This window comes from Hydra viridissima, unplaced genomic scaffold (genome assembly GCF_058129835.1).
Source record: "Hydra viridissima isolate aposymbiotic clone 2 unplaced genomic scaffold, HvirCarnegie_v1 scaffold_7, whole genome shotgun sequence".
Classification (NCBI taxonomy): Eukaryota; Metazoa; Cnidaria; class Hydrozoa; order Anthoathecata; family Hydridae; genus Hydra; species Hydra viridissima.
The window spans coordinates 10,495,306-10,521,866 of NW_028324306.1; the positions used below are offsets into that span (position 1 = coordinate 10,495,306).

The 26,561-nt window shown below is 32.2% G+C and overlaps 3 protein-coding genes and 1 pseudogene across 4 annotated transcripts in view; 3 read left to right on the forward strand and 1 right to left on the reverse strand.

Moving 5' to 3' along the window:
- Positions 1–26,561, forward strand: part of LOC149886089 (uncharacterized) — a 282,044-nt gene that overhangs the window by 108,050 nt on the left and 147,433 nt on the right. The gene's annotated exons all lie outside the window — the stretch shown is intronic.
- On the reverse strand, positions 4,260–22,472 carry LOC145184934 (uncharacterized). The gene is made up of 6 exons (XM_090093633.1): positions 22,374–22,472; positions 22,047–22,255; positions 13,619–13,758; positions 13,240–13,402; positions 12,863–13,135; positions 4,260–4,585 (listed from the first exon to the last, which is right to left on the reverse strand). The coding sequence occupies exons 1-6, from the start codon at positions 22,414–22,416 to the stop codon at positions 4,355–4,357; spliced, it is 1,059 nt and encodes a 352-aa protein (XP_089949759.1). The 5' UTR covers positions 22,417–22,472; the 3' UTR covers positions 4,260–4,354.
- Positions 7,794–8,778, forward strand: LOC149886100 (uncharacterized; annotated as a pseudogene). Its single transcript, XR_016454159.1, has 2 exons — positions 7,794–8,040; positions 8,124–8,778. The product of XR_016454159.1 is annotated as an uncharacterized LOC149886100 (transcript).
- On the forward strand, positions 23,721–24,392 carry LOC145186837 (uncharacterized). Its single transcript, XM_090094321.1, has one exon. The coding sequence runs from the start codon at positions 23,721–23,723 to the stop codon at positions 24,390–24,392; it is 672 nt and encodes a 223-aa protein (XP_089950447.1).

Genomic DNA, 26,561 nt, shown 5'->3' on the forward strand with positions numbered 1-26,561 from the left:
GCATTTTTAAGGCATAAGTAATTTCCATCAAATCTTTGAAATAGAACTTTTATTTATCAACCATAAGTATTTTTGTTGTGGTGGTGGTTAGTAGAATTTTCAAAATCGTATTTTTATCGAATTTCTGGAAGCCGCTGTTACTCATTTAGTTTTCACATCAAGTGACAACAAAATTCACTAGTTTGAAAATGCCAAATGCAATAAAATAAAATGAAAACTGCAGGAAGACAGTGTATATGCTTTGTATGAAAAAGTGTACTCGCAGTCTTACACCAATTCTGATTGAAAGAATCAAAGAGCATTATTTGTGTCAAATAAGCTTTAATGATGCAAGAGTACCTAAAGGCATTTTCAGAATTAGTCTTCAAAGAAAGCACAATAGAGGGAATATCAGTCTACCAACTCTTTTTCAGTTTTTCACAATATTCATTCACCCCACTACAGATTTGTGATTGTCTGATCTGCAAAATTGGCCGTACAAAGCTGAACACTTCTCAATCTGCAAATGTTGAAAGATGATGCTAATTTTACTTGACAGTATTTGGAAAAGGGTTGACACAATTGCACTCAATATACCTTCAAAGAAAACATGCTCCAACTTGCTTTAGCAGACCCCACAGTAGTTGAACAAATTGCATCTTCAGTTATCACTTCTAAAGATGCTTCACCACATGGCACTATCAGAGTCACACAGGCAAAAGGTGGAAGACCTCTTCCTCTTACACAAATTAATGTTTTAAGCTAACATTACTCTGAAATATTTTATGAAATGGATTTGAGAAAAATAGACAGCATTTTATTTTTCCTTCAATACAAGTTATTTGTTTTAAGATTGGAAATTATTTATTATTTATTATATCAAACTCTTAGTTTTAGAAAATACAAATAAAATCTTAAATATGTCCACCATTTATTACAAAAATAATGCAACATAATTCTAGGTCCTTCATACTCAAAAAACCTTTTTGTTAATAAGCCAAAGTTGAGAGCAGAGGATTTAGTGCAACTTCAGCCAAACACAGGGTTGTCTAATTCAGGCATTAAAAAACTTACCACCACTCTGAATCAAGTTACAAAATCAACAATTATTGAACCAAATTATAGAGCAAAGTTTATGCAACTTAAAAGTCAACTTACCAATTATTTTTCTCAGAGTACAATTGATATTTCCCTAGATCAAACAAAAACAAGGCAACAAATTGTTGTACACTGCAAGAATCTTAAAGAGAAAATTGCGATCTTGACACACAGAGAAATATACTCAGAACATCTTGTCAAACTGGGGTTGGATAATGATGGTGGCTTTTTCAAAAACAGTCTGGGCATTCAAGAGCTCAATGCAAATAGTCCCATTCCATGCCCACCCAGCAAAAAGACCTTGATTTGCCAAACTGCAGCAGACAGTAGTGTAAAACGACAAATTCTTGTTACAGTTGCTGAAAATGTACCAGAAAATTATGATAATCTCAGAAACTTCTGACCATGATCTGTTCTGAATATGTTCCATTTGTTGTGTCATTTGACTTGAAATTGGCAAACATTCTCCGTGGTTTGCAGTCACATACAAGTAGTCACACATGGACATGGTGTGACACTGACTCGCGAAATTTGGAATATTGTGGAAATCCTCTTACATTTAAATCACTTCGAAATTGCTTTGAAGCTTTCAAAGCTGCTGGAAAAGACATGAAAAAAGCGAAAGATTTCAAAAATGTAGTCCATTAGTCTCTTATCTCTAAGTCAAATTGCGAACTTGTGCTTAACTTGATTCCACCCATGGAACAACATCTTCTGGTTGTGGTGAACCTCCTCTACAAATCATTGAAAGACAGGTGGTCAAAGGCAGAAGAATGGTCTACCGCACTTCACATTAAAATCCAGCCTTTTAAAGGCTGTCACTTTGCAGGAAATGACTGACACAAACTACTGAAAAACATTGATATGCTGCAAAGGCTTGCTGAACAGAACTTTGCTTTCCAAGTTTTTGGCATCATTGACACACTAGAAAAATTCGGAAAAGTTGTTTCTTCCTGTTTTGGAGCATCTCTTGATGAGAACTATGTCTAAAGAATTACTGAATTTAAGCTCATTTACAGACTTAGAGAGGGTAAGTGTAACTCCCAAAGTTCATGCTGTGTTCTATCACATTGCACAATTCATTGAAAAACGAAAAGAGCCTCTTGATATGTTCAGTGAACAAACAACCGAATCTCTGCATCACAGCTTTCATTCTCACTGGAAGCGATACAAAAGAGCAAACAGCCATCCTGAATATGGAAAATTGCTACAACTCTGTGTTGTGGACTATAACTGTAAACATTTGTAAATTGCAATAGAAATAGCAGAAATATGCAACATAAATTTTATGTTCATTTGTGTTTGTCATTGATCTTTATTAGAAAGATGCATCTTCAAACTAGTGAGTTTTGTTATCTCTGGCCATATGTGATCTAGTTAATATATCTCATTGCATAAATCAGAAATATACATGCGAAAGCGGGGTAAGTTAAAATGGTGGGAGAGTTTGAGCACAATAATATAAACTAAAGATCAAATTGATAATTGGGCGAGTTACAGATTAATAAATTTATTTCAAGTGGATTTTTTCTTTACCTTAAGAAGTAAAATTAATATGAGTTTTCGGCGATACAAGTTTTATTAGTTTGCTCTCATAACGTAGTAAGCATAGCTTGCATTTATTTTCGTCATTAATGTTTATTAGATAGATATGGCTCTAACATCCTTTTTAATGCAGTGAATTTTCTTTTTAACTGTACTAAATGTATTAATTTTGTTCAAATATTTTCCCGAGTATTGACCATTTATTCTCTATCAGCACTGTAGTGACCCATCTTGTTCGTCCCTTCGTATAAACCATATATTTACATAGTCTTTATCTTATTCTTAAGTAATTAACAGATTACCAACATTCTCATTCATTTTATCTTATACATCACCTCGACGGTTAAACATTTTATATAGTTTTTACTGTATAATCAATAAAATAATTTTTTAGGAGCTATTGTGGCCCAATTAACTTTTTTTTAAGTCCTGGTAAGAAATATTGGCCTTACTAATGCTTTATGAATTAAATTTTTTTTTTTTTTGGAAATGTCTACTTCATTATATAGTTTTTTTCACAAAAAACTTAATAATTAAAAAAAAGAAATGAAATAATATTTTACAAAATTTTTTAGTTAATTGAATTTTAGTCTTAATGAACTTTTCTTGCAACCTCTTAGAATGACTCTTCCTCGTGCTTTAAAACGGAATATCTTCACAGTAACTTTTTAAAGCTGAAGAAAGTCTTTATGAGGTAGAAGTTTGGTTAATGTCACCTTTTGACTCTGAGGTAAAACCGCAACCAATGTGTGATAATAAAAGATGCTAGAGGAAATATCCGCCTTATTAAGGGGTTCTATCGCAATATAAATTGTAATAGTTGTTAAGCATAAATTTAACAAAATATTTTCTGGATGCAAAATATATTACTTTGCTTATTGGCTTTAAATATTTTTAATGTATTTGCCTGATTCTTAAGTTTTTGGGTGTGATAAGTCCGAAAATGATAATAAAAAAGTTGTCACACTCACAATTTTTTCACATTTCAAAACACAGAATGTGACAAATTCATTTTTTCATCTAATATCAGTGCTTTTTAATATACACTAAAACATATTGTAAGTAGGACACTAAAACATAGTATTTGGCAATAGTGGTCTGTAAATTAGAGCTTAAAATTTAAAAACGTGGCGTGTTAAGTCAAATAAAATCTGTAGGTGAGAGAACTGTTTGATACAACAAAATTGACGCCAGATACGGTTTCAGCACCCCAAACATACTTAAGGTTCAGTTACACTTATTTAAAATGTTTTCACGGTATCTTTTTTGTTGGTTTGTGTGTAAATCATGTCCAATAACTATTGGAGATACTTTAGATATGAAGGCATTGTAACTATTACATGCCAAAAATTTTCTTTTTGATGAAATAGATATAAAAATATTTGCTTTAAAAATTTTATTTAAACAGAAAAATATGACCAAAATACTGAATGTTTTAAAGAAACTACTTTTGTTTGAACCTTTGAAAGCAACAAAGATTTATTGCTTTCAAAAGTTCAAAAGAAAAAAAAACCTAAAAATCAAGTTACCACAAACTATAGATAAACATCCAATAAAATTGTAAAAAGGGTATTTTGAGTTAATTGAAACTATTTTTCGGAGAATCTAAAAAAAAAAAAAGAATTTGACTCAAACTATTCAAACATTTTATATCTTTATTCTTATTATCTAAAATTACAGAATTACTTATTCAACTTGTGCTTTTGTTGACCGAGAACTCCACTAAATTTTCTTAATGTGCTCCTGCTATTGGGTTTCCGCCAAATCCTCTTGGTGATATTTTATTATCTTTCTTGCATTCCCAACTTCTTATATCGTACTTGTATTTCCCGCAGCAATACATATTAGGCAACAAATGTGGTTGGAAAGAATGCAGCTGCTTTTCACAACATATATATTTTTCACGATCGTATGGTTTGTCACCACAACAACGTTCACTTATAAGAAGCGAACGTTTATGTAACTAAATAAAACATTAAACACTGAAACGAAAACATTTCAAAACAAATAGAAACCATACCGCTCAGGAAACAAATTTAAACTTGAAAAAATGATTAAAACCAGTGAGAGACCCAGGAATTTTTGGGGGTGGAGTGGGGTGGTGGTGGTGCTGTAAATAAAGTTCAATCCTCCTATATTTTGATGTTAACATCGGGAATAAACGTTCTGAAAATACTTAAAAATAATGCCCTTATACGTGAGTGTTCGATTAGACGCACCGTTTTTGGCGCGCAGAATTTAACTATTCCCTTTTGTTTTCAGAAGATATTGACTTTTTTTCAATGAAACAATTTTTAGATTTTAGAGACTTTTTAGATTTAGATTTTTAGAGACAATTTTAGATTTTAGAAACCTTTTATGAGTAAAATAGTTTAGTTTCGCATGACGAAGACTTTGAGTAATGCAACGTATTAAAAAAGGTTTTATAGAACGTTGTTTTTTCGATATTCTGGTGGAGAGGAGAGGGATACATACTTCATCCCCTCTGGATCCATCACTGACCAAAACACATGCCGTATTGCAACCGTCTTGAACGTGGGAATCACCAAAAACAACTGTCCAAAATGAAATATTTAGGCATTTTTCGATTTTGGAATGATTCTAATTTTATTCTATAATACATTTTTACGACAATACATTTATCAAAAATATTTTACAAAAATTGATAGTATGTTACATTAAAAAATATCACTGAACAAAATGTTTTGAGTTACAACTTAAGGTTCGCTTTATAGTTACCAACTTAAGGTTCGCTTTATAGTTACCTCTAGGAAGTACTATGTACTGCTTCTTCTACTTCTTCACTACAGCACCTAAGCCTTTCTCATAGGTTAAGTAGAAAGGTACAATATACGTAAAAATAGTATCAAGTCAAAGCAAAGTTCTCAAAAAAAAAAATTAATATCAAATTTGATTTAATAACACCATCTTCAGTTAAAGATCATCTGTCCAAATCTCCACTTATTTAGTCTAAGTATTTCAGCCGGAGGTTTTACAATGATTGATTGCAAATGGATTACAATCGATAATTGGAAATCGGTTACAATGGATGATTAGAATTCGATTACAATGGATGGTTGGAAATGGTTTATAATGGATGATTGGAAATAGATTACAATGGGTGATTGGAAAATATTTATGATATAAAGTCCAGTTATTGGGATTTTTTTGACAGTTAATAAAAATTTTTCTTTATTTTCTTCGATACCTGTACAGATGTCTACAGTTCATAGAGTATTTTTTTTCGCTCCAAAGTTTTCTGACTTTTATGATTTGTAGAACCTTCAATGAAGTGTAGTTCAGGTAGACTCAAAAGATCAACTATAGTTGCATCATCCCAAGAAAGTAATCATATATAAAAATCATATTTTAGAGTACAAATTCAGGTAATGTTACTAATCTCAGATGTTGGTCGAACATTTTTAGATTTGTTGTTAACATTTTTTAGATTTTTTACCGTTCTTGGGAGTTTTCTATCCAGTTTTTTCCGAATGCACTCGATAATGTTTAAATCTGATAATTGTGTGGGTATTAGGGTATATGAGAGGTATTAAAAATCTTCACTCAATGTATGCTGTATGTTTTAGATCGTTATGTTGCTGAAAATAAAATCAATCTTGCAATCCAAGTTTTTTGTGCAATTTGAAATAAATACTTCTCACGGTGCATAGGAACATACTCTAAGACCTTGCAACACATCCCCAGAAATTTTTTTTTTGATTATCATTAGAAAACATTTCCTCATTCAAAAAATGTAAACGACAACTTTTTTAGTGGGGGCCTGGGGAGAAAACACATATTTTAGGGCAGTGCCCAGGAATTTTGTTGTTCAAGATAGGTAACTAAGAAGCATGTGGCATACTTAAATATTTAGTATGTTGATACTGGTAGCAAATGAGGGTGACTTGCAAAAAATTAGGGTAATTGGAGCTAAACCAACCCCCCTTCCTAGAACTACGTCTCCTTTAATTGTAAAATTTTTTTTTGTTCTATCATAAACTAGATTAAAATTCATCGACAGATTTCAAATTTCATCAAAAAATCTCTTTTCGTTTAAGATTTATAGCAATGCAAAGCTTAAAATTACCCCCTCAAATAACTTTAAATGGTCTCAACTTTTAAACGAAAATTTTTTTTTTGATGTAATTTGAAATCTGTCGATGAACTTTGATCTAGTTTAATATAAAACAAGCAAAAAATTGAAAAGTGTTTTTAGGAACCATACCCTGGGGGATTTGGGGGATCTTCTCGAACACCACAAAATTGAGCCCATGCCCCATATTTAGATTTTCAGAAATGTTTGTGATAGATTTACCAATTTTTTTTTTAAAGTTTTTAAAAATTTTTGTTTAACATTGAAATTTACAGACGGATAAATAATTTTTATTACTTTCTATTTACATTTTTATTGAAATAAAAACAAAGCAAAGCAACCTTTAATTATTAACAATTAGTAAAAGCTAGCAGTTGCTAATTGTTAACAGTTGCATAATAATCTTTGCACTCGTTGATATACGAACTGAAAGCATGTTTTCAGCCATTATATTGACATGTGTTTATAGCCATTATATTGACATTTGATTGGTATGACCGATATATCATGCTAATATTATCAATCCATATTAGAAGTTTTTATTTGAAGCATTCATTTAAAATGCCTAAACATGCAAAAGAATATAGTGATTTTGTAAAAAAAATTTGCATTTGCTGCTTCAGGAAAGGCACGGATTTAAGACCAATAAATAATCCTGAAACAACTTATTTAAATCTAAATAAAAAGAAAAATGAACCTTATCAAAACTATATTCTGGAAAGATTATTCAGCGGATAATCCTGACCCTCCTACCATGCTTTGCTCAAAATGTAGAAAAAGGCTTGCAGGGATCCTTACTTCAGTATGCGGCCGTGTTATGAAGGTAATTATAACTATATTGATGTTTAACTTACTTCATTTAAAATTTAGTTTCGCTATTTTAGTTATTATAGTTGCTATACATGTGCTATAAAATTTAGACCTGAATACCAGAGTTATTAGAGGGAAAAAATGTGAATGTTTTTTTTGTGAAAATGGGCGCAAATCAAAAATGGAAAAAATATTGGCCCCTATGGTTGAATGTGTTTCGGGAAAGCTTGTTTATCAAGGCGCTGAAGATGTTTCAAATAAAGTTTTTGTTGCTTAAAAATACTTTTAAAAATAAATTTGTTATGAGTTTAAAGCCAATTTTTGTAATAACTTTGTTATGATTTCTAAGTAATAGCAACATGATTGAAGCTGCACAATTTCTGAGAAGTGAGGCAGGACGAAAAAGTGTGGAATATGGTTTCAATATTAAACTGATTGAGAACAACGAAATAATTGGAAAATTATTCAGTTGTGATAAACTCCCATTGCTATTAGAATTAAAGGAAAGCGAAGAGGTAAGTTAACTATTTCCAAAAAAAAATTGTTATAACTAGATTGCAATTTGTATTATTCATTTTGATTTTTTATGAATGTATAGTTGGTAGAAAAAGATATTCCTATTGTGTATTGCAATGACATTAAGGAACTCGTAGCAATGGTACTTCATCACAGAAGTCAAGAAACAAATGATGTTGATATCAAATTAGGTGTAGATGGAGGGCAGGGAATCCTAAAAGTTACACTGTCAATAACCCTAAAACCAGAGTTAAAAAATAATAAAATTCCAGAGAAACTGAGCAAGTGTGACGGATATGCGTGCAAAGATTTTAAAGATTCAAGCGTCCACAAAACTATTATATTGGCCATTTTGCCTTCATTGAACAAAAAAATACCATAATTTGCGGTTAATACGATAAGCTAAACATTTCATCCTTAGATTATACAGTATCTGAAGATCTAAAGGTTTTGCTTCAAATGGTTGGAAAACAAACTGCAACATCAAAACACCCTTGTATTGCATGACGTCATCTCCTGACTTTCAAAAAGCTGATCATTATACTCTAGAGTCTTTGTGTACATGGTACGACCAATGGATGGCTGATGGTGCAAATTTAAAAAAAGCAAAAAAGTACACAAATGTTGTTAACCCCCCTTTATTAACAGGCAACAAAAACAAAAAAATACTAGAACTTGTAAATATTCCTGGACTACATACAGTGTCTCAAAAAATTATCCGACCAAACATTTTTTAAAATATTTTTCCTAAAAAAAGTGCTGTATTTTCATAAATTTAGACTTTTTTGGTAAACTCAAGATTAATGAAAATAAAAGAACATGTTTTTAAATAGATTTTATTTATTTTAATGTAAAATATGAATCACAAGGTTTTCAGTCTTAAAATAAAGGAGCTTAGGTCGTTTATTTATTGTCAAAAAAATATTCGACCAAACACATTATTTGTTTCATAACAAATTATTATGTAACAAAACAATTATTTTAATACTTTGTTGGGCCTCCCTTTGCTTGGATTACAGCTTCTAGACGTCTAGGCATTGATTCAACTAAAGTTTTGTTTCTTCTGGTTGAATCTTTTCCCAGGCTTCTTTAATTGCCACTTTGAGGTTATCTTTTTTGGAAAATGACCGATCTCCAATTTTTCGGTCTAAAATTTCCCACAAATGTTCATTTGGATTAAGGTCCGGTGATTGTGCGGGCCATTCCAAGACCTCAACATTATTTTCAGCAAACCACTCCTTGGTTTTAGTGGCACTATGCTTGAGATCGTTATATTGCTGAAATGTAAAATCAGATCCTAGGCGAAGTTTTCGAGCAGATGACTTCAAATTTTGCTTTAATATGTTTCTGTATTGCACCTGATCCATTAAAGTATCAATAAATTGGAGTTTTCCGACACCCTTCCAAGCCATTGAACCCCATACCATCACGTTACCGCCGCCATACTTGACAGTTCCTCTCACGCAGCTTAATTTGTAGGCTTCTCCGGCTTTTCTCCAAACTTTTTGGGCTTCATCAGATGACTTTAAGTTGAATTTCGATTCGTCGCTCCACAGGATCTTTTTCCAGAAACTTAACGACATGTTTTTGAACTTCTTAGCAAACTCCAATCTTCTTTTCATGTGTTTCTTACTCAAATATGGTTTATTACGCACAAGTCTCCTTGAAATCCCTGGTCTCGGATACGATTTCTGATTGTCTGATGGGATAATTTGATTCCATAATTCTCTTCAGCTTGCTCAGCCAGTTTTCGAGTAGAAATGAAGCGATTTTTCTTGACTTGTATAATTAAGTTTCTATCAAAACTTCTAGAAGTCTTTTTTTTGCGACCCTGCCCTTCTTTTGTGGCTGTTGTTCCGATCAAATTATACTTCTTCATTATGTCGGATACTGTATTATGAGGAATTCCAGTTTCTTGCTGCACCTGACGAAAGGTTTTACCCTGATTGACTAGATTAACAGCTAAATTTCTCTGAGAAACAGTCCAGTGACGTTTACCCCCCCCCCCCCCCCCCACCATTTTACTTAAAAAAACATGAAACCTTTTTTTTATACATAAATTTTTTTTTTTTACTACAAAAAAACAGTTTTTTGTTATGGAATTTCATTAATTGTATAAAAATTTGCTAAAATATTTTAACAAATTTTACATAAAACTAATTAAACTTACCTAAATATCGCTTGGTCGGATAATTTTTTTACAAGCCTATTCAATACTAAGTTTCTCTTAGGACAAATAATAAACCAACTGAAGCATGAATCAAAAAATATGAACGCTAAATAACATACTATTCCCAATAAAATTAAAATGACAGACAAAGTAAGTATCGCTATTCATTGTTTTTAGTATAATTTAGAGCGTAAACATTTTTTTTGGGAAAAACTTGTTTGGTCGGATAATTTTTTGAGACACTGTATACTGCTAGGTGTTGTAGACAAAATTTTAAAAGAGATTGAAAAAATTTATTTGAAAACAAGGAGTGTGGGTTACATTTTGTTAACCAATATCTGTCTAAAATAAGCATCTGCAGAATGTCCTACCAAGGGCAGCATCGTTTGGAAGGCAATGCTTGTCATAAATTGCTTAAAAAAATAGACAGCTTTGAACTGTTTTTTCAAGAGTTTAGTCTTGGAGTTTCCGCTGCCAAATATATAAAGGTACTTAGAGATTTTGAAAAAAATAGTTCATGGTTGTTTTGGAAAATCATTAAGCTCCACCTATGTTAAAGATGTAAAAGAGTTCTCTACGAGCTATAGAAATTTAAGGGCTACAATTCCTTTGAAGGTACACATAGTTGAGCAACATGTCATTGAATTTATCAACATGAAAGGTGGAGTCTTTGGTATGATAAATAACTTTTAAATTTGATTAAAAATAATTTATAATCTTAGTAATTAAATACTCTATTTCAACAATTGAATCGTAGAATTTGCATAATTTACGACGAATATTTATTAAATAAACTTGCATTTCTTTTGTACTTCTACTATTCTATAGGCTTAGGTTACTGGACTGAACAAGCTCTTGAATCCATTCATCAGGATTTCAATCAGTTTTGGCAAATGAGAAAAGTTGGAGAGCACAGCCGTAACTATATAGAGGCGCTGAAAAACGCGGTTGTTGCTTACAACTACAAGCACTTTTAAAGTAGCTTTCTATTTGCAGGAATGTTGTTTGTAAAAAGTAAAGTGTTAAATCTCCTATGAACAAATTTTTAGTATGACTTTGAAATGTAAAATATCAATCATAATGTAACCATAAAAATGAGAGTTTTTTTTTTTTTTTTTTACTGTAATAAATAATTGTAGCAAACCCTTCTCGACTCCTAATAGCCCTCCCCAGGGTATGGTTCCTAAAAACACTTTTCAATTTTTTGCTTGTTTTATATTAAACTAGATCAAAGTTCATCGACAGATTTCAAATTACATCAAAAAAAAAATTTTCGTTTAAAAGTTGAGACCATTTAAAGTTATTTGAGGGGGTAATTTTAAGCTTTGCATTGCTATAAATCTTAAACGAAAAGAGATTTTTTGATGAAATTTGAAATCTGTCGATGAATTTTAATCTAGTTTATGATAGAACAAAAAAAAATTTTACAATTAAAGGAGACGTAGTTCTAGGAAGGGGGGTTGGTTTAGCTCCAATTACCCTAATTTTTTGCAAGTCACCCTCATTTGCTACCAGTATCAACATACTAAATATTTAAGTATGCCACATGCTTCTTAGTTACCTATCTTGAACAACAAAATTCCTGGGCACTGCCCTAAAATATGTGTTTTCTCCCCAGGCCCCCACTAAAAAAGTTGTCGTTTACATTTTTTGAATGAGGAAATGTTTTCTAATGATAATCAAAAAAAAAAATCCTGGGGATGTGTTGCAAGGTCTTAGAGTATGTTCCTATGCACCGTGTTCTTTAAAACCTCGAAATATTATTATTTTTGGTCATAATTTGATAAATAAACGCTGAATTTCAATATCGTTGACCGCTATACACCTCCGCACCATTACATTACCCTCCACCGTGTTTCACCGTTTTGTTTTTTTGATTCAAGTATTTAATTTATCTTTCTCTAAATAATAATAATAATAATAGTAATAATAATAATAATAATAATAATAATAATAATAATAATAATAATAATAATAATAATAATAATAATAATAATAATAATAATAATAATAATAATAATAATAATAATAATAATAATAATAATAATAATAATAATAATAATAAGGATTATTTTCAAATAATGTTAATGTCAAAGATTATTTTCAAATAATGTTAATGTAAAAGATTATTTTCAAATAATGTTAATGTAAAAACTGATTACTGTTAATTTTTCATTTTTAAAATTTTTTTTTTAAAACTTTATAAATGTATTGCTTGCAGTTTACAATAAATTAACTTTTCCTTTTTACATTGCTTCTGTTGTATTGTTAAAGGTATATATTATATTACTATGTGTTTTTCAAAGTGGTTTTCAGAGTGCAGCCACTAAAAAAGCAACATGCCCGAGCACGAGTTATGCTCCCTAGGCGACTGATGCCATGGTCATTTTTTCAAACCTAAATTTGTTTACAAAAAGGTATGAATCAAAAATAAGCAAATTCAAACACAAGTTGAAATTTAGAAGTAAAAAACTGTTGGTGGCTTTTGATAAATTTACTTAATAGGTGAATTTTTGGTTTAAAGCAGAGTGAGTCTAGATGTACTCCAAAAAAATTATTAATTTCAAAATTCAGATCGTTTTGAACACGTTATTAAAAAAAAAGGAACAAAGAACAAAGGCACGATTTTTTAAAACCAAACTGTTACTTACTACACCATCACAACATAGATGGGTGGATACGTCATAAGCTGTATCGTGACAGCAACCGAGTTCGTTACCAACTGCTTGGCTCAGTTTGTTTGAGCAGCACATATGAGTTCTTGTGTCATAAATCAGAGAAAGTGAATCGTTTAGTCTACAACATCCGGTGTGCTGCTTTCCGAACAGTATTGGCTTAATGTCATTTCCACAGCAAATTTGTTTTTGTGTATCAATTAGTTTTCCGTTACAACATTGGTCCAATGAATCTACTTTAGCTTGCACCTATAAAATATAATATGTTTAGGAATTATATAAACAAACTGTAAAATTCACAAAAATCTCCATTTTATAAACCACACAACTTTTCTAAAAAACATAATTTATACCTTTTTACTGCAGCAAATTTCATTTCTACTATCATATGTTTGTGAACCGCAACATTTTGTGAACGTTCCATAAAATCTCAGAGAAACAACTCCTGCACAACATATCTCGGTTTTTAGGTCAATTAATGTTTTACCGCAACATTGCATTTGTGATTCTGTTGCACTATGTTATATTGCACATAACATTGCATTTGTGATTCTGTATGCATATTGTATTTTTAACCATTTTTTATCGCAATAAAAAATGATTAAGATTACATTATGTATACTAAAAACATATTTCAAGTTTCAATTCATATGGCTTATACAAAACATTCAGTTTTTAAATTTATTATTTAACTAAGTAGTATTTTATACTTAAACTTTTTTTTATACTAACTTGATAGTCAGAATTGGAATCCTTGTTCCATCACAGCATGCTTCGTATTTAGTGTTAAACGGTTCATTTCTGCAACAAGATTCGGTTTTTAGATCAATTAATACCCTACCACAACATTGCTTTTCTCCCTTTTGGTAGTACTATAATATTTACACAATGATATTTATACAATACTGTAATATTATATAATACTACAATATTTACATATATAATTTATTAATTGTAATATAATAGTTGCATACTTCAATAATTAATATTTAGAAGGCTGTATCTATTAATTACAAATACTTTCTTATACTTTCTTTTCCTAGCTTTAATTCGTAGATTTATTGCGTCGTAAATTTATTGTGCCTCAATGTACAATTTAAAACATGCGAATTTTTTTACTTTTTAACAAAAGTGAAAATATGAAAAATAACTTTTAATATGTCGATTTATGTTAATAAAAATTTTTTTTAAAAGAACTTGAAATTATTTAAACACTTTTCATGGGTATGTGTGTATTTTCATGTGTATGTGTGTTATCTTATGAGTATGAACATTGAGGGACATCCTAGTGCCTGTTATATAGTAATTCTTCTTACACGGCAAAAAATCTAAAAATATATTTTGAAATTTTCTAGTAAAAACTCTCACGAAACATCTTGAAAAGTTTGCTCTCAGTTTCTTGAACCTTATTTAAAACATACTAAATGTAACAGTAATTAAATCAATAATTGCGTGTCAATTAAATCTTACGAAATGTTTGAGCCATTAGATACGAGGTTACACAGGGAAATGTAATTTTCCGACAAAATAATTTAAATTTTGATGAGTTAATTTAATGCATTTAATTGTACCAAAGATAAAATGAAGTCTTTTCAAAACATTTGGATAAATTTTTTCATTATTTCTGCTAATAGGGTAGGGCGGGGGTAGTAGGGTGGTCCTTATTCATTACAAAAAAAATTTTCTTCAGTTTTCTGACGGGGCACCCCCTTCAATGGTTGACGTTTATGAAAAAATAATTATACTGAAAATTTTATTTAAAAAAAATACGTTTTAGGGGTCTCTACCCCAGAGTTTATATCTATAAAAGTGCCCACAGAAGGCTCATATGCTTAGTATTCTACAATATGAATGATTAGGACAAATATGATCACAGAGCACAACATTGCTTTATTGAAGCACATTTAAACAACTGTTATAGTGTTACATATTGTAATTATTATTGTCCTTCTGTGTTGAGACTGTCAAAGTGACAAAAACCGTCTAGTTAGTCCATTGCCAGGGTATTCTTCGCTCGATCAGGAAATCGCTGGCGGTACTTCTTTACAATTAAGAGAAGGCACTGTTTCTGCTCCTCATCGTTTGTGTGCAGCTTGTTGTATTCGTCCATAAAAGCAACTCCACGTTCTGCTATGTCATTCACAACTCTCATACTACTGACAGTGTTCTTCTCCAGCTGATAGTCAGCATCTGCAGACCAGAGCTTCACATCTTTGTTGAGGAAAGTTGACGGTAGACCAGTGATGGTGAAGAATCTACGACTGCTCTCGGTGACAAAGTCTTCCAAGTTCTTGGAGCTCACCAGCGTAGGATCAACAGTTATCCTCTTCAAAGGATATTCTGCACCCGGTGCTTGCAGGGCACTGACCATCAGACGTTTAGTGTCATCGGAGACTTCGTCATCAAAGAAAGCCAATGCAATCAGTTCTTCTGACAAGTACCACAAATGTCCTAAAATTTTCTTCATTGCGATCTGAGAGACTGCTTGATTTTGTGCCTTGTATTTGTCGATCTCCTTGATAAGCTGGAGATCAACACGAGGCGAAGATGGCGCTGACGGCGCTCTAAACCAGGCCTTGACATACAGAGTCACTGTGAAAAGACACACGTCTGCTATTCCCTTCTCTTCTTTCTTTGTCATCTTGAACTGGCTTCTCAGCATCCATATTTTCAATGAATAAATAGCCTTGGCCATCCATCTGGCTCGATGCAGTCCTGCCGGAGCTTTAAATGAGCATCCTTGAGATGGAACGCCTCCCAGAAACATTATTGTCAGCTCTAGCAGTTCGCGATAATCATCACGAGGCTGAAACTGTTGCAGTTGGTTTTCAGCAAATGCAATAATTTCATTTGCAACACTGGAAACGGCACTGTGCACGATGTCATTCGAACTAGATGCCTGAAAGTTTGACCGGTCAATGATTTCCCAACTGCTTTGAAACCTTTTAAAAATCATAGTGTCTGGACCCTTTGAAGGGCCAAGAGAAAGAGTAACCGTTGCCTCTAAGACTATTTCTAAAATGTGATGACGGCAAGCAAACCAGAGCAAATCTTTGTCAAACTTCTGCTCCAGTAGGATGAAAGCACCATTTCTTGGACCACTATTGATGGAAGTAGTGTCGAAGCACACGCACTTGAATTTATCAGCTATGCCCCACGCTACAGTTACATCATAAACAAACAAAGAAGTTGGTCAACTCCTAGTCCAGACACGAGGATTGGGAGCCGGTCCACAATTTTTTTGCTACTGATATCTTCCAGCAATTTCCCATCCCAGTGTATTGTTAGTGGAACTGTTGGCTTGAATTCTGCTTTCAAGTTCTCTGCCATTCTCTGCCTACATTTCATCCTTTCTCTTCGAATGGACGATCGATTGATATTAAACTCTGCTGGGTCATGACCGAGGTGCTGCAGTGCTGGAGTCAGGACTAGTGCAGCATTTCTATCACTGACCTTTGCCATATCCAGACATACTTCTAACTTGTCATTCAGTATTTTGTGTGTGCCACGTTTACGTTTAGTTCTCTTTGAAGTTGTGGTTGATGATGGCTCACCAAATGCTTCATTATCATTACCAGGCTCCTGTTCGCTTTCGGAATTCTGAAGAATAGCTTTCTCCTCTCTGGCCACTCTGTCCTGTTCTTCTCTCTCTTTTCTTCTCTACTGTGAACATCTCTTTCTCTTTTGGCCATGGCTTTGTCAACACTTCCCATCTTACCACGTCGTCCCGCCTCACGCTGAGCTAACAGGAACTCCCTGTCCTCCTGCATGCTAATCATCTTCATGGCGTCCGCATAAGCAATGTCAAAAAGACTCTCTAAGCCATCTTTCCATTCTTCTTCCTTCTTCAGTAGACTTTCAGAGCGCTTTGCTTTATTTTCCTTATTTTTCTTCAGTTTGTCATATTTATGGAACAGACATTCAACTTTTTCAACAACGTGTTTCTTCAACCGTGTCGGGATGCGGGCTTTAGCCCACACTTAAAGAAAGCCATTAGTTGTTGAATGTGATGCTTCACGAACGGTCTGTTTAGTGGCCTCTTTGTAATAGAAGAAAAGTGCATTGACTTCCTTCTTTGACGGTAACTTTGTAGAGCTGAGAATTTCAGACATTTGGCCTATCAGCCACAACTCAGTTTCTCGTCTTGTAGTTGGTTTCGAAGTCCTACAGCAAGCATTGGCCATCTCCCTTAAAATAATAAATTTTATTTGTTACCATCCAATTTAATTATTCAAATTATATGTAATTTCTAACAAAAACTTATAGAGCTCAGAAAACTAACTGACAAAATTTATGTTATGCAGTATAAATAAACAACAATGACATATGAAAACTCTGACAAGGTCTAAAACCAATAAATAAAATACACAATTATGTGCATAAATGAAAAGTCAAGTTCGATACTATGGCACTCAGGCAATTGATATTATTTAACAATTTAAAATGGATTTAGCACAGCGGATTGGTCATTTTGTCTGTTTTATAATAATTCATTGTTAAATCAATATAATTTGGCAAATTAATATTTAAGCAAAAATAAACAAAGAAAACACTCACTTTTGATCCAGTATCCACTAGGTCAGTTGTTACGGAAGTTTCCCTGAGAGAGTCAGTAGTCACTAATTCAGATTCATCAAATATTATTGTTATATTGAGTGTCTGTCAGTGTTTGATTACAAATGGCTGACAGCTGGTGAAATGCATTCTGGATAATTTAACAACAAATAAGTAACATCATATTGATAAATTATGCAGGCGGAATAGTGTGCAGTGAAAGAGTTCACCAGCATAACAACTAGTGACATGCAGCCACGGAACCCCACATGATACTTAACTATTATATATGTGGTAGGGACCTCTAAATGTTTTCAGATTTAGCTGATTTTTTTTTGTGAATTTTTTATGCATGCATATAAACAAAATTCAAGGGTGCCCTGTACAAAAATCAAACTTTGAAAATTAAGGACCACCCTAGGGGGTAGTTGAGCACAGAGGCAAGTTGGGCAACTAAAACATCTCAAAAACAACGCATCAAATGACAAAACATCTAATGGATGAAAGATAGGTATACATAATTTTATACGCATCAAATTGTTGTTGGACCGCTTTCAAGTGAGATGCATGGGCACTTTTTCAATTTTGGACCAAAAAGAAAAAAAAAAATTTTTTTGCTATTTTTCTCTTAGATTCTTAAAAAAGTATTTATCTGACAACACCTAAGTGTTGATATTTTACCCATTTATTTGACTTTCGGTTATACTTAGCCATTTTCCCTAAGTATTATAGCTCTTTTTATAACCTAACTTTTGTGTCACCTAGTCTAGTCGGGATAAGTTGAGCAGGTTTGAAAAAAATTATTTAATAAAGTTAATTAATAAAATTAATAAAACGGCATTATCGGATAAGGAGAAACAAATTTCTTTGGGTAAACATTTTAAGATCCATAAAAACTTTTAAATTAATCATTTTTTAAAAAAAGATATTTTAAATTGTTAAGAGTATTTATTAAATACTCTCACCAATTTAAGATAATATCTGAAACCCTTTTTTAAAAAAAAACATGTAAATGTGATTAAAATTTTTGCTTCTTTTAAAAATAGTTTTACTTAAATATTACTTAGTCAATAAGTAATATTTAAATCAAAAGTTTAGAAATAAAAATTTTACTTACTAATTTTATTTTTAACATACCCTACACAGCTGCTCAATTTACCCCCCGCTGGGGCAGCGGTTGAGCAGCTCGGTAAACTTTAGGGAATGTTTTCTCAAACAAATCTAAAAGCGCTTTTTTTTCTTAAGCAATTTTTGCAGATAAATTTTTCTTTCTAATATAATGAAAAAATTATGTAAATCCGACACACCGTTCAAGAGACCTATTAGATTTTGTAAAAATTGCTCAACTAGCCCTCCCCTTCTTCCCGCCCTACCCTATATCAAATTACTGAAAAACATGCCTCACTGTGTTATCATTATTCGATGTGCCTGCTCCACATAATTTTGGTTGTTCAATTACTAGAGCAATAATTTTCCAACAGCATTGAAAATAGTTCGTTTGTTGTGGAAACTATATTTAAATATTTCCATTTACCATAGTAATATTAACAATATATTGTACAAGTTAACTTGTTTGTACCATCTTCCAAAGGATCACTAACTCTGGAAAAAGGAATAACTTGAAAAGAACCATAATAGATTCGTATTCCGTAGGAACTTCTTTTGATCCCTTGGTAAATATTTTTTAAGAGCTATAACTAAGAATTAGTTTGGTAAATTGATTTTACATTCGCAAAGTAATACTCAATTATAGCTCTTAAAAAATATTTTTTAAATTTAAATATTTAAATATTTACCAAACTAATTCTTAGATGTAGCTATTAAAAGATATTTAGTTCTTAGTTATTAGCCAGGTAGGTTTTTAACCATATAAATTGCTGGTGCCTCGCATGTTCGATCCATTATCATACCCTTGTCCTCTTAAATCTTGCATTGAAATTCCATGAGAATCCAAAGTTTCTAATACTTTTTCAGTCATTCCAGCGCCTGTAGTATCAATAATGTCAATAAAGCTTTAAAAATGCTCTCTTATATCAACGTAGCTTTCCTTTTCATCTGGAGTGGGCAGTTTTGACACAAAACGTAGAATTATTGTCATCTGTTCAGTATAGGAAATATCTGGAGTAGGGGAGAACCTTAATGAATGGGACGATTATTGAATGGGACAAACTCAGATTCTTATAGAAGCATCGATGTAAGGATATTCAAATTCCTGTAACAAAGAGTGATAGAAACAAGAACTCAACTGACCGACTCATCCATCCTATTGCTCTATGACCGTAATGACAATTGATGTTATTGTGTTTTCGAATGTAAAAAGTAATTTTTAAAAATGTTTTTTTTTTCTGATTTTGCAGTAATTTTTGAAGTTATGGAAAATAAAATTCCATGCTTAAATAGATAGCAGTCTCTAGTACTACAGTGAGTAAAAAATTCAAGCTTAATTAATGGTGTTTTTGGTGTGACTAATCATTTTTGGATAAAGTGATGCGCATATTGAATGGGACAAAGTACTACCTATTGAATGAATTTAATAAAGTATTATTTACAGCTCAGCAGAGGGATGCTCCAGTCCCTTACTTTTATCTCCATGGGTAATGGGTATTATTTAAACACTTTTATAATGCAATATTATACTTAAATAAAAATAACTAAATATAATATTCTAAAATGAGAAAGTTCTACTTTGATTGAAATTTATTTAGAGTTAAAATGTTTAAAGTTAAAAAAATTTTTTGTGTGGTCTTTATGTATGTATCTATATATTTAACTACATTTACAATTAATAAATTAATTTAAAAAATGATTGAAATAAATACGTTTATTTTTAATTCTTTTATGTTTGTCCCATTTAATGAGACATACTTAATGAATGGGACAAATGTCATGCTCCAATAAAACTCTTTTTTTACCAATAGCCAAATGCAAATCCAATTTTTTTGTTTTAATATATCATTGAGCAAGAGTCGGTGGTTATCAAACATATTTAAATATATATATTAAACAATTTTATCTAGGTTTAAAAAGCATTTTGCAAAAACTGTCCCATTCATTGAGATTTTCCCCTACAGTCAACAATAATTGAGTAGTATTTGCTTCTCATCAAATCAACTACTAATATTTCTTTGACTGCTTTTGATAAAATTTGAATAATTTCATTTTGAATATTTTTACCCAAGTAATAACTGTAAATTTCTTTGGTTTTTATTCTCGTGATATGCTCTTTCATCACAGGATCAAACTTGGCAAGCAGTTTCAATGTTTTTAAAAAGCAACCATTATTGTCACCATAAAGTTTATCTGAAGTCCCTCGCAAAGCTACATTTTGGGACCCATGAAACTTTATAATGGAAAAAAATCGCTCTAAGATATGCCGCCAGTGTTTTGTAGTTTCGTCCATTTGTCTCTGCTGAACTGCATCAAATTGTAGATGATCCTTTGAACCTTTTAATAAGATCATGCCAGGTCATATAACAATTTAAATGATCTAAACTTGTCTTTTGAGCATTCAATCTGTTATTTAAGTTTTTTCATTTTCATACGCCTTCACCAAAACCTCAATAATCTTTTTAGAAAAGAGCTTGCAACAGAAGCAAAAGGCAGCGTCTTTTGTTTTAGAATAAACTAGCCACTCATGTTTATACTTTTTCCTATTTGGTAGCTTCCGAAAATAATGACTTATATTAAATCTTTGTTTTCTTTCTTCTTGACTAGTGAAAGGAAAGTCAAAATCTATTATTTGATTGGACCAATTTTGACCAGTAGATCTGTCAATGACACAGTATTTTTCAGCCAGCTTCCAACATCCAAGTAATTATCAGAGATTTCTGGTTCAACTGCGCATGTTGTAGACTTAATGACGGCGTCCATTTGGTTGCTTGCTTCAGAATGATTACAGTTGAGATCATTTTGGCTAGTTGATGGCTCACACTGTAATCAAATTTTTAAATATTACTCAAATTTTTAATGATATTCTGGTCAAATTTAATATACGATAAATTGTTAAATGTTTTATTTTCTTACCTGAATGTTTTGAATACTTTTGGAATTAATAGATGGTACTGACACAACTTCAGAGCAAGTTTTTAAATATTTCTCCAAACTTCCCTTATTCTTTGACAGGGAAACATCTTTTTCTTGTTTTCTTTTTAGGTTTTGAGCTCCTGATAATTTTTTCTTTCCAAACATGATGGTTGTTTTTATATCCACTTTTGAAACATTTTTTTGTTCACTTAAATTTGTAAAGAGTAAAAAATGTAACATGCATTGAATTGAGTTAGCTTTATGAGCAAAAAACTTGTTCAATGTGGATTATACCGATAGTACTGTATAAACTGGTTTATGAGAGTTCCCACAATTATGGAAAATTTTCTTTAAAAAAAGTGTTTATAAAATTGAAATCTTAATCTAAAAACAATTTTATTTTTAATTTATATTTATCTTTAATTTTTTTTTTGGCGCCCCCTTTGAAGCGGCGCCTGTGGCTAAGTGATGCTTGGTCACGCTGTTGAGCCGGCCCTGATGGTAAGATAATACTAAAGTTATAGAGTTACCTTCTGTGGCTTTGGTGATAAATTCAAAGATGTTTATTGAATAAAATTTATACCTGGTCATAACAGCAACCAGAATTTACGTCTGTTTTTTTATAAACCCCACCACCACAGCAGATATGTTTCGAAGGTGTAAATGCTTTAACGCCACAACATTGAGAAGATTTTTCTGGCTTGAAAACTTGCGTATTGCCACAACACATCAGATATGGGGAAAATAAATGAATATTAGATTTACACTCGTTTTGGTTGCTGCTTTGTGCGACTAAAGAATTAAATAGTTACATATTATTATGAAACAAGTGTTATGAAATAAGCGGCTATGTAACATATAAGGAGGTTTACAAAAAAAAACGCTTCATCATCAACAAAACTTTAAGTACCTGTGTAGCAGGATAATAATAAAATAGCAAGAAGGTTTTCCATCCTTTCGTTTGCTGAAAATTGTTATTTAAAAAATCTTGTTTTAAAATTAGTGCAAATATTATTTTAAGTTTAGATTTTTGTTTTGTTTGCGGTTAGATGTGACAAAAAAGCGCGCATTTGTGTGTAACAAAAAAATGAGAAAAGTAAAGTCATTCGTATTAAAAGTATTTAAACTTAAGCTATGGTTAAAGTTAAAAAAAAAATTAATCTAATTGAAAATTAATTTTTACATTGAAACTTTTCATAAGAAACACAAAAAAAATGTCGAAAAGAAAACTCCTTTTTTATCTTCTTTAGAACTTTGTAGTTTGAGCATTCGTAAAAATTCATAGTATGCATTCAATTTTTTTTACAGGTCCAAAAAGAGTTTTATAAGCAACCTATATCTATAAAAATTATTTAGAAGTTTTACATCAAAATGTTCTTCTTGTAATGACTATAAACAAAATTTTTTTATCACGAGTTGCCCTCTTGGCCTAAGATTTTTTTTCCTAGCTCTAAACCATTCATTAAACCATGCTAAACCCTGCATAACAGCAGTGGCGCACCGAAGGTGGGGCGGGGGGCGGTCCGCCCCAGGCCCCTTCTGGGAGTAGGCCCCCAAATGTCAATACAATTTATATTTTTTTTACTTCAGCTGGATTTTGTAATAGTCAACATTTTTGTTCTGTAATCATAATTGTTTACAACAAAAATGAACCTGAAACATGATCGTATCTGCTTGCCAAGATAATAAACATCCACAGCAAACAAACCAAGATGTAAGAAATTGAAATGACATCTTGGCCAATGACAACCACCGTGACTGTTTTGGAGGCCCTCCGCGAAGCTTCTTCCCCCACACCCGCGAGTACTAATAAATAGCCCGCCTTACCTACGAGTCTATGGTTCATGATGGTTCAGGCAGACTGACGGATGTTTATGTTGTTTCGTTAATGTGATTAATATGCTCTATCATTCAGTACCTCAATAATTCGAGAGCAAATCACGTCTTCAGTTCGTCATCACCAAATTACATGATAAGTTATAATTTTGTTCCTGCATATAGGCCTAACAAGGCTGCGTGAGAAGATTTTAGTTATCAGGTTATAATTTTATATCACACGTCGTTTTATGATGAAGCCACATAAGAGGCCTGTCCTTAAACACTATCCGTATTGTCAATTTAATTACTTGGTTTTTAATAACTAATTTTGACCTTAAAAATGAGTAGGCCTAGCCTATTTTGGTAAACAATAATTTTTATCAGTGGTACGAAAACATTTAGTTTTGATATTGTTTGCTCATCCTAGCGAATTTCGCATATGGAAGGAGAACAAAAAGCCAAAGAACAAGAATTACAACGGTTGTCGGGTTCAATACTTAAATTTACTAAAAGGGTACTATCCCAGGCAAACAATGAAGCAGGGCCAGAGGAGGGCCCTGAATCTTTAGAAGGCCCAAGTACAAGCTATGGCCAACGGAATGAACAAACAAGCAATGAAGAACAAGAAAAAGGAGAAGAAGAACAATACAAAAGACAAGAAGAAGAAGACATAACCGGTTCGATACGTTCTGAATCAGACGCAAATTCAGTACACGAATCAGAAGATTTAACATTAAATTATGATGTTGGAAACTGGCCCACTCCAATGCCAGATTATCTCAGAACCGATATTATAAGACATGGCAGTGAAATTTACCAGAACTTGGAGGGGCTATTTGATCCAGTTCATAAACCAGGAGAAAATTCAAAGGGTCAAACTAGGCAGCTGAAAAAAAGCTGGTTTTACAAGAAGCTTTCAATTGGAGAACAGATTTTGAGGAAATGGATGGTCTATTCTCATGAAAAAAAATCACTGTTTTGCTTTTGTTGCAAGTTGTTTGATAAGAACGATAATCCAACGACCAAATCAAGTTTCATCACAGGATTCAATAGTTGGTGGAAATTGAATCCTAAAGTATCAAAACCATCGACGCTGCTCAACAAGACGTAATGGAAAGAGAGAAGAAGAAATGGAGAGACATTTTGCATCGTCTTTTAGATATGACACTTTTTTTGGCAAAGCAGAGTTTGCCTTTTCGAGGCCACAGGGAAGACTTTGCTTCTGAAAACCGTGGTAATTTCTTGGAATTTGTCAGCCTCCTTTCAAACTATGACCCTGTTTTAAAGGAGCACAGCATACGGCTTCAGCAATCATTGGAATCAGGATTGATTCCAGTTTCTTATTAATCGCCTGCAGTGCAAAATGAGTTTATATCTCTTTTAGGCGATGCTGTAAAACAAGAATTAATCTGTGAAATCAAGAAAGCTAAATTCTATGGCATATTGTTTGACAGCACGCCAGATATATCCCACACTGAACAAATGAGTCAGGTCATAAGGTATGTGAAAATTAACAACAGGAACGTGGAAGTGAAAGAACCATTTATAGGTTTTATTCCTCTAAGTGGGAAAAAGGTAGACTTCATAACACAGGAAATCATTCAATCTCTTGAAAAGGACGGCTTAGATTTAAAGCTTTGTCGAAGCCACGACAATGTCTGGCATTCATACAGGAGTATAAACCAGAATTAAAGAATTTAATCCAAAAGCAATATTTGTGCCTTGTGCTAACCATTCGCTTAATTTATGTGGCGTACATACTTTTGGTAGTGTTTCTGTTTGTGTCACATTTTTTGGAACTTTGGAAAGTGTGTACACGTTTTTTTCATGTTCAACACATAGATGGGAGGTCCTAAAAGAAACCGTTAGAGTGACAGTGAAGAGACTTAATGATACCAGGTGGAGTGCTCATCATGATGTCGTGAAACCAATCTTCAAACATTTCGAAAAGTTGGTTAAGGCTGTGGAAAAGCTTTGTGATGCTTCTGAAAACCTAGATACGAGAGGAGCAGCGGAGGTGTTGATGACAAACATTTGTAATTTCATTTTCCTTTGCTTCTTGCATTTGTGGTACCACATTCTACTCGAGGTGAATCATGTCCAAAAATATCTTCAAATCGAAGGTATTAGCTTGGAAAAGTGTGTTGTGAAGCTGAAAAGCTTGAAGACTTTTTTAGTAGAGAGTCGAGAAGTTCTGGTCCATAATGCTGTAGAATTTGTGACCCAGACTTGTGCTGAAATGGGCATTGATATTGAAAGCAGAAAACACAAGGGAGTGAAAAAGATGATGCCAGGAGAATTGCTAAAGATGCAGGTATAACTCCATAGGAAGAATTGAAGCGTGCTATGTTCGAGTGAATTGACCACTTTCATGTAGAATTAGAAAAACGTTTTACCTCGATGAACACTGTGTATGAAAAGTTTGCTGTTGTACACACAGATAATCTTTTGAAGGCAACTGATGAAGAAATTGTAACCTATGCCCATCAGTTTTCAGAAACTTTCAATGATGTAGAGGAGGAAGAAATGCTGCCTGAAGTAAAGAGGCTAAGAAGGCATCTGAAGGCTTCTGGCATCAAATTAGACATTGCAGCTGCATGGACATTCTTGAAAATGTTTTATCAGTTTATCATCGAAATGGACTTTCGTGAATCGTTGCCAAACGTGACTGAAGCTCTTAAACTGTTTCTAACTATATGTGTGTCCGTGGCTTCTTGTGAGAGGAGTTTTTCAAATCTCCGCTCTACAATGAGCCAGTCTCGTTTGACGAGCTTGGCCATAATATCAGTAGAAAACGAAATTGCAAAACATGTGAATTTTGATGAGTTAATCAAACGATTTGCAGAAGTCAAGGCTCGCAAGAAAGCATTTTAATGTGTTTCTAGAGGTAACTCTTTGCTGTAAATCTGTTTTTTTTTTACTGTACATTGTACATCATTGTATTATCATTTAAAATAAACAATCAAAAGTAATGTTTTAGTCATTTGTGTACATAAATAAATTTCTATAAGTGATAAAATGGCATTAATGGATATATATATATATATATATATATATATATATATATATATATATATATATATATATATATATATATATATATATATATATATATACATATAAACTAATAGATTATGATAAAGATGGTATTTGCTAATTTTTGTTTTTTACAAACGTTTTCAAGAAAGTGGAGAAAGATAATGTGTTATACATACATTCATTAATGTAGTCTATATATATATATATATATATATATATATATATATATATATATATTACC

Coding starts and splice junctions, on each gene's coding strand:
- LOC145184934 (XM_090093633.1), bottom strand. CDS start 22,416: ATGGAAAACCTTCTTGCTATTTTATTATTATCCTGCTACACAG. Junction 22,256..22,373: donor ATTATTATCCTGCTACACAG/GTACTTAAAGTT, acceptor TTAATTCTTTAG/TCGCACAAAGCAGCAACCAA. Junction 4,586..12,862: donor ATCTATGTTGTGATGGTGTA/GTAAGTAACAGT, acceptor TGTTTTATTTAG/TTACATAAACGTTCGCTTCT.
- LOC145186837 (XM_090094321.1), top strand. CDS start 23,721: ATGGAAGGAGAACAAAAAGCCAAAGAACAAGAATTACAACGGTTGTCG.